The 15223-nt window shown below is 43.3% G+C and overlaps 1 protein-coding gene across 1 annotated transcript in view; it reads left to right on the top strand.

Annotated features, from left to right (window-relative positions):
• PCSK2 (proprotein convertase subtilisin/kexin type 2) overlaps positions 1 to 15223 on the top strand; it is a 135785-nt gene that overhangs the window by 90987 nt on the left and 29575 nt on the right. The window contains exon 6 of the mRNA XM_083607280.1: positions 14959 to 15035. Within this exon, the coding sequence (XP_083463406.1) occupies positions 14959 to 15035 (77 nt within the window). The remainder of the gene's footprint in view (positions 1 to 14958; positions 15036 to 15223) is intronic.

Consider the following 15223-nt stretch of genomic DNA (forward strand, 5'->3'; position numbering starts at 1 on the left):
AAGGAGTCCTTCAAAACAGTGTTGGAGTCTGAGTAATTGAAGGCAAGAGCAGAGATATACCGAGCGAAGTCAGATTGCTTTAGATTGATGCCAGGGAAGAGATTGGAGGAGCAGAGTAGTATATAGGCTTTGAAGAGGGTGATTGTTTTGATTTTAGATGTGGTCTCATATGTGGAATACAGCAGAGAACTATGCCAACTTGCAACAGTTCATTGCATACATACTTGCAACAGTTCATTGCATACATACTTGCAGAATAATCACCTGTTGCATAGGAGCAATTTCAAGATGTTTTCATGTTAGGGAAGGAAATATTATACCATGCGCTGGGCTTGAGGAGACTGGAGGTTGTGTCTAACTTTATCTGAAGAAGGGTAAATGGGATAGGTGACCCCTGGACAGTTAAGTCCAGTCAAAGGCAACTATGGGATTATGCCACTCATTTTGCTTTCAGGCTGAGGGAGCCAGCATTTGTCCACAGACAGCTTTCCGGGTCATGTGGCCAGCATGACTAAACCACTTCTGGCACAATGGGACACCATGTCAGAAGCCAGAGCACACGCAAACACTGTTTACCTTCCCACCATAGCGGTATCTATTTCTCTACTTGCACTGGTGTGCTTTTGAACTGTTAGGTTGGCAGGAGCTGGGACAGAGCAACAGGAGCTTGCTCCATCACAGGGATTCGAACCGCTAATCTTCTGATCAGCAAGCGATCAGAATATATAGAATAGTTAAGAAATGTACCTATGAAAGGGAGATGGTCTGTCATGATTAGGCTATCCTCTCGTCTATGATAGATGGTCCAGCAGTTTGCAAAGTTTATGAATTCCCATATATAAGCCTCCCAAACTTTATGTCAGCTGCACAGTAGGGCTCTCTGCTGCAATGAGTCAGGCTGAGGATAGATGGAGTCATGCTTGCCATGATTTAACACAGCTCCGAAGTCGCCCCATGAGAAACCTTCTGTTGAGTGGGAAGAAAAGGCACACACAGCCAAGAGAAGAAAATTGGAAATAGAGCTGGTGAAATATTGTGCAGGATGGGTGACATTTAGAATTGCCCTTTTGAATTCCCTCTAGCAACACCGGAGGTGTGACGAGATGTATAATAGGTTGTTCTAAATAAAGATGAGAGGAGAATGTAGTAATGTAAAGATGGCTTTTAATTATACTCAGGAGATTCATAGAATGGAGTTCTTACAACAGGACTGAGGGCATTCAGTAGCCACTGGGATATATTCTAACTCTAGGAAAGCATAACTCAGTGGTCAAAGGCATGTTTCCCATGTTGAAAGTTCTGGCTCAAGTCCCTGAGATGTCTGGTCAAAATATCTCAGACAGTTGGGAAGGACCCCTATATGTGGCCATGTTGCTGTCGTGAAACTAGACATTATGGCGCTAGATGGACCTAAAGCCTGGCTTGGTGAAGGCAGGTGTTGCCAGTGTGGTAATCTACAATTTGGTGTAAGGCAGGGTTTGCTCTATGGAGTGGTGTCCTCCCGTCAGCCCCAGTCAGCATGGCAAATGGCCAGGAATGGATTTGACACCACATGGAGAGCATATGTTGGTATCAGGAGCAGATCAGCATGAACTCGCAAGGTGTCAGTGAAATCGACTCTATTCAAAGAAACAAAACACCTTAGGCCTAGTGAGCACAGCAACTCTTCCTGGTAGATCTTGCCCCAATGAGACAGTTGTGAGGACTGAAGTCCTCTGCCTTCCCACAGCTCTGTAAGTCTTCTCCTTCCCCAGTTCCTTTCCAAGCAATATGAGGCTCCTTCATCTTGCCTGCATTTGCTCTGCCCTCTCCATACCTCTGCAGTTTCTGGGAGACGGGGTGGGGGGGGAGCTGGTCACAGCAGGACAGGGAAACCCCCTGGCTTCTTCAGCAGCCTGCCTCATCTCTGCCTCTTGCCCCCACCCCCAAACCTCTGTTTCTGCCTCTAATTCTGGACTTTCCTCTGCCTCAGACTAAACCCTGTTAGCTCTTCAGCTTCTGACACCTGCTCCTCCCAGTTGGCTTCTTCTTCTCCCTCTGACCACTCATGGTTATCCCACCACCAATCCCCTAACTCTTAGCTTTCTTCCATGACAGTTGGCTACCCTTCATATAAGGCAACAGCAACCACACATGGATGCAGCTGCTGTCACGCAACCACCATTCCAGAGCTGAAGGCGAGCAGAAGTTCTTATTGTTCTCTTTCTTTGCCATTTTCCTTCTAGCAAGGAGAGATGCCTAGCTGTTGGGAAAGACTTTTGGCTTTCCGTTTATTTGGTGGCAATAGATGCATCTCAACTTGGATGTCAAAGGGCTTATCACTGTTGCTTGTATAAAGTGGAGATAGTCCAGGGAGGATGGACTGATTGGGAGGAAAGAAGAGAGGAGAGGAAGAGGTGTCTGAAGTCCAGGGATAGTAAATTACAGAAAGTGTGGCAAAGTCTAGGTGCTCGGTCCCTGCTCCTGCCAACCTAGCAGTTTGAAAGCACATCAAAAGTGCAAGTAGATAAATAGGTACCACTCTGGTGGGAAGGTAAACGGCGTTTCCGTGTGCTGCTCTGGTTTGCCAGAAGCGGCTTAGTCATGCTGGCCACATGACTATGGCTATACGCCGGCTCCCTCAGCCAGTAAAGCGAGATGAGTGCCGCAACCTCAGAGTCATCCAAAACTGGACTTAATGGTCAGGGGTCCCTTTACCTTTATACATTTTAACAGGCTGTTTGGTCTGCTGTAGACAAGCTGTGGTGTGTTATTTACATGATACTCTTTTATTCAAACAAGGAAGCTTTTTCCTAAGGTTCTCAGCATTCAGCTCCTAGATAACAAAGGAAACTAAGAAATCATCAGTGGTTGAAGATCTCAGGAACTTCTCCCAAAATATCCTGATCTTGCCATTGACACTCTCAGTGCCTGATGACCTCAGGGTGAATGTGTCATGACCATTCAAACTTCTGAAGTGCTCAAAGTTTCTTGCTCAGCTCAGAGACAGGAAGCTCTGAAACCTGAAGATCTTTGATGCCACCTCCATATTCCATGGGAACCATTTCACAGTGCCTGAGAAAGAACTAAGAGGCAATTCAGGACCAGAATAGCACCTGACTGAATTCAGGTTACCCTAAGTAGCAAGTCTCCATGCATCCTACCCAGTGCATAAGGACTCTTAGAGACAAATCTGCTGGTTCCCTGATCCTGAGGATACTCTGGCTATCACATAGGTTTCATTTCTGAAGCAGATATTGTACCCCCATTAGTGCAATTATACCAAACTAACCATCTGTTCATTTCTATCCAACTTACATACTTTCCTACAAGTATGTATGGGTGGGGGTGGAAATGTATAAACCCGGAATTCAAACCTGTATAATAACTTCATTGAAACCTCGTCGTGACTTATAGAGTTGCAACCTGGTGCCTTAGACAGATGGCTTCTGTTCTGTCCTCTTACGTTTTTGAAGAACGTAACAAAATGACCAGCACAATGCCTCAGAGGTTGGTAAAGAAATTGGTCTTTTGCAGTGGCATCTGGATCATTAATATTTAAATCAAGCCATTAACTTGTCACTTGGCTGTTAGGTTTAAATGCCAGTGTCCATTTTCTGCTGGAAAGGAATACTGCTGCCAGAGTACGGGTGGTTTTTAAGGTCTGCGTGCTTACGTTGGCATCATCATAATAGTTACTCTCCTTGTAGTATTACATTTTTCTTGATAATAAAGAAAACCTCATTGTTTTTAGTTATAACACTTGTTTTCTAACAGGGATTCCCAGGACCATGGTTAGAGGGTAAGTCCCCAAGATGTTTGTACTAGGCCCCAGAACTTCTGCCCCTTCTCCTCCTTACTATGTTTTTTAAAACTTCACTTGCAAGGTTGCTGGGCATGCTGAAAAGTACACACCACCTTAATTTGCTCAAAGATCTAAAGTTCTCCTTTCTACAAAGTAAGAATAGAGATCTATTGATTAATTGGATAGATTTATATCCTACGTTTCCTCCAAGATGGAGCAGAGGGATGGCTTTGTTTGACATAAGAAGTAATGTTCTTCTCTGAGCCTGAAACTCCACAGAGCTTTGACTTTCAAGGAATTATTATTATTTTTCTCCATCAAGAGGATCTTTCATTCTGAGCTGATAATTAAAATACGAAGCATAATGTATTCCACAGTTTGCTACACAGATCAGACTACACACACAAAGCCGGTAATTTTGCCAGGCAAAACTTCTCCAGGATAAAAGACCTTCTGGAAGGAATAATAAAGCTATACCACAATGTGAGAGAGATGTCTATTGAAAAGATGAATATGAGGAGAACAGCTGTGGATTTCGTGTTTACAAATTGTGGAAGGGGGGAAAAAACATGTAAGAGAGAGGGAGAAGTATTTGGGAGAGGACAATGAATGGAATCATGCTGATTAGTTTTTATCCCCATAGTTCTACTTCACATAGAGACTGGACCAGGAGCCTTCAACCAGTAAATTAAACTAGTAACTGAAGTTTAGCCAGAGTATACTCTGTCCAGAGTTTAGCCAGAGTATACTCTACTCTGAGTGGGGTTCTTGTTTTGTTTTGCATGTTTTAGCATATTCCAAAGAGATATTTCATAGTCTGGCTGCCATTTTAGTGTCATTGAAATTCTACTCAATATTGATCCAGAGCAGATTCCAACATATAGTTAGCAGAGTAAAAACTTAAACACGTTGCAGGATTCCCCCCAAAATAAACCAAAGGCAATTAATATTTCATCCTACAGAACTTTACTGCTACTGAAGGCAAATGAGCATAATGGTGACAAATCCAATACATTCAGGATTGGCACTGTCCATAAGAAATCCAGTTGTAGCAGACTTAACTTAAACTTACAATAACTTATAACACTATAGCATACTACGTACAGAACACCACACCAGTAGGAAAAGAGATAGAAAGTGGAAGTGAAACCCAGGCTCCTTCTGGCCTATTTTTATAGTCTGCATGACCTTGACAAAAGAGATAAGAGAACCAGTTTAAGCCAGCTGTATTCAGCTTCTCTGAAGGAATAACCCAAATATCATGAACCTTCTGCTTGTTTCTTTCACACAGAGAAGCTTCCAGAACCCTCTTGAATTAAGTAGAATAGGAAAGATCTCTACACATCAGATCAATACTTTCTGCACTAAGAAATGCGAACTGACATTTGCATGGCACACAATAAACTTCCTTATTTTATGTTCATGAGTACAGTGGTACCTTGGGTTAAGAACTTAATTCGTTCTGGAGGTCTGTTCTTAACCTGAAACTGTTCTTAACCTGAAGCACCACTTTAGCTAATGGGGCCTCCTGCTGCCGCCACACGATTTCTGTTCTCATCCTGAAGCAAAGTTCTTAACCCGAGGTACTATTTCTGGGTTAGCGGAGTCTGTAACCTGAAGCGTATGTAACCTGAAGCATATGTAACCCGAGGTACCACTGTACTTAGACCAGTAGTGGAGAACCAGTGATGAGGAAACTCCCACAGCGTCGTATGACACAAATGCAGGCAAAATAGCACATGCATTCAAGCACCAGGATTTAAAAAGCAGGGGAGGGGGGCACAGAAGGGGGCAGTGGTAGACTTACACTTTTGAGGGCCTGAAGCTTGAACTGTAATGGTAACCACTGTTATCTTTTTCAGTGGGGTTGTTCCATGACAGATCAACACTTTAAAACAAAACAACAACTACTGCCCCTCAGATTTTGGTTAAAATTGCTGCACTGGATTATCTCACATGTCAAAGTGTGCATAAAAATTTCCTATGCTTTATAGTTTTCGAGTTGTGCAACTCAAATTGAGTCTACTAGACCCATTTTTTAAAAAAAGAAATGTGGATTATAGTCACTTCTGGGGCTCCTCTGGGATCGGGGGCCTTGAAATTTAAGCTTCATTCATTTCTCTGTAGATCCTGGAAGGGGGAAAGCGAAAAGTATATTTCTAGGTGGGCATTCTGTGCCCTGCATGTTAAGATTTGTGAAAGAAAAAATAATGGTATGGTATATTTTATGCTAAAACTGCCACTCTAAACATTTTTTGTGTGAAATAAGTCATATATTTATCAATTCAGGTATGTTGTGTGTGTGTGTGTGTGTGTGTGTGTGTGTACACTAATCAAATTCAAATGACAGTAAGGAAAAAGGCTTTCAAACTAGGTACAGTGGTACCTTGGTTTTCAAACTTAATCCATTCCGGAAGTCCGTTCCAAAACCAAAGGGTTCCAAAACCAAGGCACACTTTCCCATAGAAAGTAATGCAAAACGGATTAATCCGTTCCAGACTTTAAAAAACAACCCCTAAAACAGCAATTTAACATGAATTTTACTATCTAACGAGACCATTGAGCCATAAAATGAAAGCAATAAACAATGTACTGTACTATAAAATAAATAAGACAATTTTGTAGATGATAAAAATAAAATTATTATTTTTTCTTACCTGCACTGATGATAGTCACTGTTTGGATGGGGGGCTTTTATCCATTTCTGCAGTCACACAATCAATCAGTAGCTGAACTGGGTTCCACACAGTCACAAAAACAAATTAACTGAAAAAGCCTCAAAAACAAAAATGCAAAATAAATAGCAAAAACAAAAGCGCCAAACTTAATCCATTCCGGAAGTCTGTTTGACTTCCGAAATGTTCAAAAACCAAGGTGCAGCTTCTGATTGCTGCAGGCACCACAGAAATAATAGCCAACAACCACATCAGACATTTGGCTTCCAAAAAACATTAGAAAACACTTACTTATGAGTTTTCGGTGTTTGGGAACCAAGGTGTTTGAGAACCAAGGTACCACTGTAGAGTTACAAACATTTCCTTGACATACAAATCAGACAATCAAAACAAGTGATTCAGGAAGCAGCACAGGCAGGACCAGGAATGTAGACTCTCAGCACAAGGAAAGTACCGTATTTTTCCATGTATAAGACTAGGGGGTTTTTTTAACCAAAAAAATTGGTTTAGAATCGGGGCACATCTTATACATGGGTAGTCCTAAGGGGTGTTTTCTTAATTTGGAGTCCCCCAAAATAGGAGGCGTCTTATACATGGGGGTGTCTTATACACGGAAAAATACGGTAAGAGCAACCTGAGATACCTGGGGCCTGTGCATGTTTTGTATCTGAATAGCCATCTCTGGCGGAACAGATTGTCACTTGCTGAGAGGGAATGGAGACATTTTTAGATCTGAAGAAGCTGAATGCAACACTCTTTTGCAAAATGATTGACAAAGGTCTCAAGGTTGAGGGCTTTTAATAGTTCCCTTTCAATTACCAGTACTGTATAGAAATGTTACTTAGGGCTTCATCACTCCTCCTCAAGCAGGTCTTAATCTGCCAGCTGCAGACATGAAAATGCTCATTCCTTCCCAGCATTTGACGGAGGTGTTGTGATAGCCAAATTTATATTTGAGGAAATCTAAATACACCGCAGCATATAGGTGTGAACCAGCCTTTGGCAATCTTTATAAAATAATAATAATAATAATAATAATAATAATAATAATAATAATAATAATAATTTATTATTTATACCCCTCCCATCTGGCTGGGTTTTCCCAGCCACTCTGAGCGGCTCCCAACAGAATATTAAAAACACAATAAAACATCAAACAATAAAAACTTCCCTAAACAGGGTTGCCTTCAGATGTCTTCTAAAAGTCAGATAGTTGTTTATTTCATTGACATCTGATGGGAGAAGGCCCTCTGCCTGGTTCCTTGTAACTTCACTTCTCGTAGTGAGGGAACCGCCAGAAGGCCCTGGGAGCTGGACCTCAGTGTCCGGGCTGAATGATGGGGGTTTTCTGTTGGCAGGCAGAAAAACACACACATCTGTGCACATTATGAAAACCAATTAAAACATCAATACAAAATAGACACAGCATATGCTAAAATAGAAGGGCCATTCATCAGTGGGTACCATACAGTCTGGCCTCAGTCTACATGTGCCACTTTGATAGGGTTTTTGCTGCCGCTGCAGTATCTGCACATTTCTTATCCATATGATGGATGAGTTTTCTTCACATTTCCCCAGAAGAGGAGCTGAACGATGCTCGAATCAGTTGCAGAAACCACTGTATCTGATTAACGTAATTCTGGAGCTCTTATCGAGTCAGCTAATGATAGCAGGGATTCCATCAATTTACACATTCAGTAAATTGCTGGTAAAATGTTGGCCGCAGTCTTGCCGACAGCATCTCGTCGAAGAAATGGAAATGATAATGTGCTCTCGGTAGCAAGGAAACAATGCTAAATGAATGTCCGTTGTGGACCATGCTGCTGCTCTCCTTTGAATTTCTTACATCTGTATCAGATGTGGGGAACATTTGGTCTGGATGTTGCTGAAATACAAGTCCCATTTGCCCTACCAAGGATGGCCAGTGGCCAGGAATGATGGGAGTCAGAGTTCACCAACATCTGTAGGGCCCAATATATCCTACGCCTGATTTATATCCTGCCTTTCTTCCATCGCTGAATCTATCTTAAGCAGTGAGCATATGATTTTCAGGCAGTCACTCATCCAAGGAACTGACCAGACCTACAGCTACCAACAAAGGTCCGTATAGTAAAAGCTATGGTTTTCCCAGTAGTGATGTATGGAAGTGAAAGCTGGACCATAAAGAAGGCTGATCGCCGAAGAATTGATGCTTCTGAATTATGGTGCTGGAGGAGACTCTTGAGAGTCCCAAGGACTGCAAGAAGATCAAACCTATCCATTCTGAAGGAAATCAGCCCTGAGTCCTCACTGGAAGGACAGATCATGAAGCTGAGGCTCCAATACTTTGGCCACCTCATGAAAAGAGAAGACTCCCTGGAAAATACCCTGATGTTGGGAAAGATGGAGGGCACAAGGAGAAGGGGACAACAGAGGACGAGATGGTTGGACAGTGTTCTCAAAGCTACCAGCATGAGTTTGACCAAACTGCGGGAGGCAGTGGAAGACAGGAGTGCCTGGCATGCTCTGGTCCATGGGGTCACAAAGAGTTGGACACGACTAAACGACTAAACAACAACAACAGCTAGCAAAGCAGTGGCCTCATGTACCTTCAGGTCATACCTTTTGTGGGGAGGTGGCTTTGGCGGGGTGTGTGGTGGTGGTTCCAGGGACGGATAAGGACACAGGGTTTTGTTTTTTTGTAAGGGCAGTTGAAAAACTAGAGTGATCTGCTCTGAGCTTGCAGGAAACAGCAGGTATGCACTGTAACAGCCTAAGTAAATGCATAGAGTATTGGCAGCCCTGTATTTGGACAACCCAAGGGTGTTTAGAGGGGCATGAAAGGAACCTGCATAACTGAACCAGCTTGCAAAGAAATTGGCATGGAGAACATTCTGCAATTAGAAGGAATAAGTGCAGCTCTCACAGCGAGTACTTAACAATAAACCCCTTCATTTTAACCCTCCGTCCTCCTTTCTATTCTGAAAAGTCATGTTTCCAGATTAGTCAGGGTCACATTAAAAATCAGAGCTTGGCAGTCGGCTTTTGTCTTTTAGTTTATTTTGAGTTTTTGTGAAAAACAAGCAACGAGGGTTGCAAATCTTGTTAACTTCAGGAAGATTCTGAAAATGTTGGTGATGAATGAGTATGCCATTAAGTTCTCAAGCAGTTGTTGTTGATGATGCCTTTCCAACTCCAGGATTTCCCCCTCACCTCCCACAGTTACCGCTCCAATATTATTATACCGTTGGTGTTTAACGCAAAATGCCAATTGGAATCAATTAACTTTTGAGGCTGGTGGGCACATGTGGAATTCTAAAAAAGTGGTGTGGGAGCCAGTCACAAAGTGGCTGCCACAGGGCATGGAAAAGGAAGAATGCAGAAATCAGAGGAGAAGTCACTATGATGCCACACAGTGGTTGTTGTTGTTTAGTCATTTAGTTGTGTCCGACTCTTCGTGACCCCATGGACCAGAGCACACCAGGCACTCCTGTCTTCCACTGCCTCCTGCAGTTTGGTCAAACTCATGCTGGTAGCTTTGAGAACACTGTCCAACAATCTCGTCCTTGAGAACACTGTCCAAACAATCTCGACACACTTTCCCATAGAAAGTAATGCAAAATGGATTAATCCATTCCAGACTTTTACAAACAACCCCTAAAACAGCAATTTAACATTTTTACTATCTAACGAGACCATTGCTCCATAAAATGAAAGCAATCAACAATGTACTGCACTCACTCACTCACTCACTCACTCAATCAATCAGTAGCTGAACTGGCTTCCACACAGTCACACACAAAAAAGAGCAGCAGAAACAAAAATGCAAAATAAATTGCAAAAACTGACAGACCTCAGTGAAGGACTCAAAACGGAAGTGTAACACTCAAAATGGAACACATTCAACTTCTGAAAAATGTTCGCAAACTGGAACACTTACGTCCAGGTTTGCAGTGTTTGGGTTCCAAATTGTTTGAGTACCAAGGCATTTGAGAACCAAGGTGCCACTGTAAATATGTTAAAACTAAAACTAAAATAGAATATGTATCTTCTTGTACCATTTGCATGATTTTTACATGACATTCTCCCAAGCCGCCATCAAATTGCAGATCACATCTGTCTCCGTGGAGTGGCCTATAAAAATTACAGATCCATTATTGCCAGTGAGACAAAATATGAACTTGGAATGAATCCAAGTGCCATGGTGACCATGGCAAGCGAGGAATAGGCAGTCTCTACTTTGCAATCCATGGAAGCTAACCTCAGCTGTTATTTAATGGTGGCTTGAGAGTCATGCCTTGTCAAACATGATGAGGATCCACGCCTTGGACCCATGTTTGTGTTATGGTGCCACTGCCCTCCCTTGTGCCCCCAAAAGGCACTGCCACTTTCACACATCTCCTTTTCCCACCTTTCTATTCCTAATCAGCACATCCATTCCAGCTCATTGTCTCCTTTTCTCCACCTAGAATTAAGCATCCTATCAGAGGTGTAGGGGTTGTGTCTAAATTTGTGAAGAGGTCAGAGAGTGTGGAGGAACTGCTCTGGGCATGGAGAATGTGTTTGTTTGTTTGTTTGTTTGTGTGGCCTGCATATATCCATTTGTTGTTGTTGTTTCACTGGGTTCACAATCTCTTGTGGGGCCCATGGAAGGCCTTGATGGACTGTTGGTACCATGTTGCAGTATCCCAGAAATCTTCTTCTTTGGCGATCACTAGTAGCCATGAACATGGTTTTAACAGTGAGTCCATAAGTGACTGTGGAGGCTAGTTCTGGATCCACACATCTTTCCACAGTGGGGACATAGGTTTCCTGGAGGGAGTTGATCACAATGAGTGTTTGCCAAGTATGTCTTCCTCTTAGGACGTTTCTCCCTTTCGTCCTGAGTTCGAGTGTCTTCAAAGCCCATGACACCTTTGGTAAAGACTGTTCTCAAACGTTTTGGCTTCCAAACGTTGCAAACCTGGAATTGACTGTTCCGGTTTGTGAACTATTTTTGGAAGCCGAATGTCTGACAGGGCTTCTGCGGCTTCTGATTGGCTGCTGGAGCTTCCTGCAGCCAATCAGAAGCTGCACTTTGGTTTCCAAATGTTTTGGAAGTCGAATAGACTTCCAGAACAGATTCCGTTCAACTTCCAAGGTACGACTGTGGTTGCTTTGGAAGATGATAATAAGGCATCCGAACAACATGACCACTCCAACAAAGTTGATGTTGAAGAATCATTCCTTCGACACTGGTGATCTTTGCTTCTTCCAGTACACTGGCATTCATTCGCCTGTCTTCCCAAGTGATGTTTCTCCCTTTTGTCCTGAGTTTGAGCATCTTCAAAGTCCAGGAATAGGAATTTGGGGGCTATACAGCCCAGTGGTTTGATATTTTAGGACATACATCCAGATCAAGCAGAAGACATTTATGCAATAATGCATCAAATGCAGGGAACTCCTTGGAAGGTTTATTTACACTCAGAAGTCCCAAGTTGAGCGTGCAGTTTTAAGCAAATCTCAAAGGCTTAACATAGAGTATGGGTAGGGAACCTGTGGCCCTCCATAGCAGTGACTGATGTGGTGGGAAATGCCAAAACATTGTCCTCTTGACATTGGGGTCACTGGGCTTTACCTATATGGTGGAAGGGGGCGGTCACTTGTGAAGGCACACTCGTGAAGCCAGTCTGATATTCCTGCCAGTGTAATCACATAACCCTCCCCTTGCTGCTGTTCCACCCTACCCTTGCCCCATTCCAGATCCTCCAGATGTTGCCCCATCATCTCAGACCTTTGGACATGCTGGCTGGGAGTGATGGGAGTTGAGGTCCAGCAACATCTGGGGTAGCCACGGGTTTCCCACCACTGCAATAGGTCTCATCAAATGTGGAGGGTGATGCAAAGGGAGCTCTTATAATCGACAGAAATAATGGTACATCTTGGAAGAGGTACAGCTGAAGGTGATGTGTTAGGCAAGGAGTCTGGCATTTGGTGAAAATCTGTTATTTGTTAAGAGAAAGAGATTTCGGTGAATTAGAGGCTGGATTTAATTTCCTCTCAAATCTGTTCAAATCCTTCCTATGAATAATACATGGGTTTCTTTTAATTCTTTATTCAGAAACACTTCTCCCGCTGGAGAAAGCAAATGTATAAATTTAATTATCCACATTTGGTCATTTGTTTTGTCTGTGTCATTACTGCCACAGTGGAGAAGCAGCTGGGCTTACTGGTCACACCATGGCACAATATTTTCATAAAAGGGTAGGGGAAGCTCTGATCTTCTTTTGGCAAGGTTGCTTGTGTGTCGAGGTCCCCAAGCCACCCCCCAAATAACTCACAACGCACACTTAATTTTTGTTTAAGGTTTTTGGCATAATTTTGGCCACAACTTTATTTAAATACAAAACCGTGAGTGGTTGTTTAGGCATTGGTTAAGACTATCTGTCCCCCCGCCTGGGGACAGAACTGACTTCCAGGCACCACCAAAAGCCAGTGTGGGAAAACAAGTCGGGGAGAAATGGAGCTGAGTCACAGACCCTCAGTTCTCATCCGCATGCTCCCCAAAGGCTTGCCGGCCCTAGTCCCATTCCAGGGATTGGACGAAAAGATGGCAAGCCCCAGGATTCCTTTAACGGAATTCCCTTTCCGCAGCAACCATGGAGAGGCAGGCCCAGCCTATCCTAACCCCTCCTCCACCAATTTATAACCAACGCCTAACCGCAACCTTACAAGTTGTGACGATTTGCTATGCAGTAGGCAAAAACCAAATGGCCCAGCCAATCAGCCAGATGGACAAAATTCCTACCAGGCCCCTGCCCCAATGGCAGACAACCCCATGACAGGCATAGCAAGGTCAATGCAACAACCCCTTACTCAAGGGCGGGTGGGCGGGTGATCCGTTGCACGCAGCAAAGAGAAAGCTCCAGGCTGCGTGCAGAGTATTTAAACATTTTACCCCTCCCACCAAAATTGCAACATAACTTTTACCCCAGCAACCCAGTGAACCAGTCGCTGCCCCAGGCCATCTTTAGAGAACCTGCCTGGTAACAGAGGGGTGGCTCGGCAGACCCCACCGCAACACGTGCTCTCCATGAAGGAGAACACGCTTTCTCAAGAACAGTGCAAAAGGAGGAGGCAAAGATTGGCATCCTTCCCTGCTCCAGGCAAAAGAAGGCAGCAGGTCTGAAAGACAGCTACTCTGGTCTGCACTTCAGACATATTTAAACAGCAGAAGGATATTCTTTCTGTCTAATCTTTTCTGTCTAATTGGAAGCTGCCTTAAAGCAGATCAGACTGCTTGTCCGTTGAGATTAGTATTGTCTGCTCAGACTAGCAGCAACCGTCCAGGATCTCAGACAGAGATGGCGGAGATTGATCCCTGGACCTACTACTACTACTACTACTACTACTACTACTACTACTTTCTTCTATCTGTCTTCTAAAAGTCAGATAGTTGTTTATTTCCTTGACATCTGATGGGAGGGTGTTCCACAGGGTGGGCGCCACCACTGAGAAGGCCCTCTGCCTGGTTCCCTGTAACCTCACTTCTCGCAGTGAGGGAACCACCAGAAGGCCCTCGGAGCTGGACCTCAGTGTCTGGGCTGAACAATGGGGGTGGAGATGCTCCTTCAGGTATACTGGACCAAGGCCGTTTAGGGCTTTAAAAGTCAGCACCAACACTTTGAATTGTGCTTGGAAACATACCAGGAGCCAATGTAGGTCTTTCAGGACTGGTGTTATATGGTCTCGGCAGTCACTCCCAGTCACCAGTCTAGCTGCCGCAGTCTGGATTAGTTGTAGATTTCGGGTCACCTTCTAAGGTACATCCAGTCATAATTTTGTTCTTGTTTGGTCATTTAGTCGTGTCCGACTCTTCGTGACCCCATGGACCAGAGCATGCCAGGCACTTCTGTCTTCCACTGCCTCCCTCAATTTGGTCAAACTCATGCTGGTAGCTTCGAGAACACTATCCAACCATCTCATCCTCTGTCATCCCCTTCTCCTTGTGCCCTCCATCTTTCCCAGCATCAGGGTCTTTAATAATAATCCTTCCAGCCATAATAATCCATCCAGTCATAATAATAATCCTTTATACAAAAACTGCAATATCAATAACTTCTATTCATGTCGACACATTAAAGCTACAAGTGAGGAACTCAAACTATATCTTTGTTCTTCCTGTGTGTGGCAATTATTCTGTCTGTGGTGTTTTTTCCTATCCTTGTAAGATGTTATGTCTTTCATTCCCCCAGTTGTTGCTGTTATCCATCATGCCTTGTACAGAGCTGATATCCCATTGTTGTTCCAGAAATTTCTGTTTCAAATATGTTTTTTAAGTTTTTAATTTTTTATTTAAAAAACACATTAATTGTATTTTCCCCTGACATATGTGTTTGGCACTCTGGCCTTTTTTGTGTGAAGGAAGTGTGGGATATAAATTTAAAGGAATAGATAATAAATGAATAAACATGGCTGATGTGCATTAATTTCTCTATATATCTATTAATGCTTATTTGTCCTACTTTTTGTGTTTTCCAGAATGCTCAAGCCAGCTATGATTTCAGCAGCAACGACCCCTATCCGTACCCCCGTTATACAGATGATTGGTTTAACAGGTGAGAAGCAAATCTAATCCTTTTCCTTGTTGGGAATTTACAAACTTTGCTCGTAGCATCTCTGATCCAATTCAATCTTTTGCCAATTTGCTTGGTCCACATCTTCAAATGAAACAACCTGATTTTAACTCCCTGTTGTAATAAGCTGATCAGAATGTAATTATTCTTTGGTTTGTGCAAGTCACCAA

Source organism: Podarcis filfolensis (assembly GCF_964270895.1).
Source record: "Podarcis filfolensis genome assembly, chromosome: 3".
NCBI lineage: Eukaryota > Metazoa > Chordata > Lepidosauria > Squamata > Lacertidae > Podarcis > Podarcis filfolensis.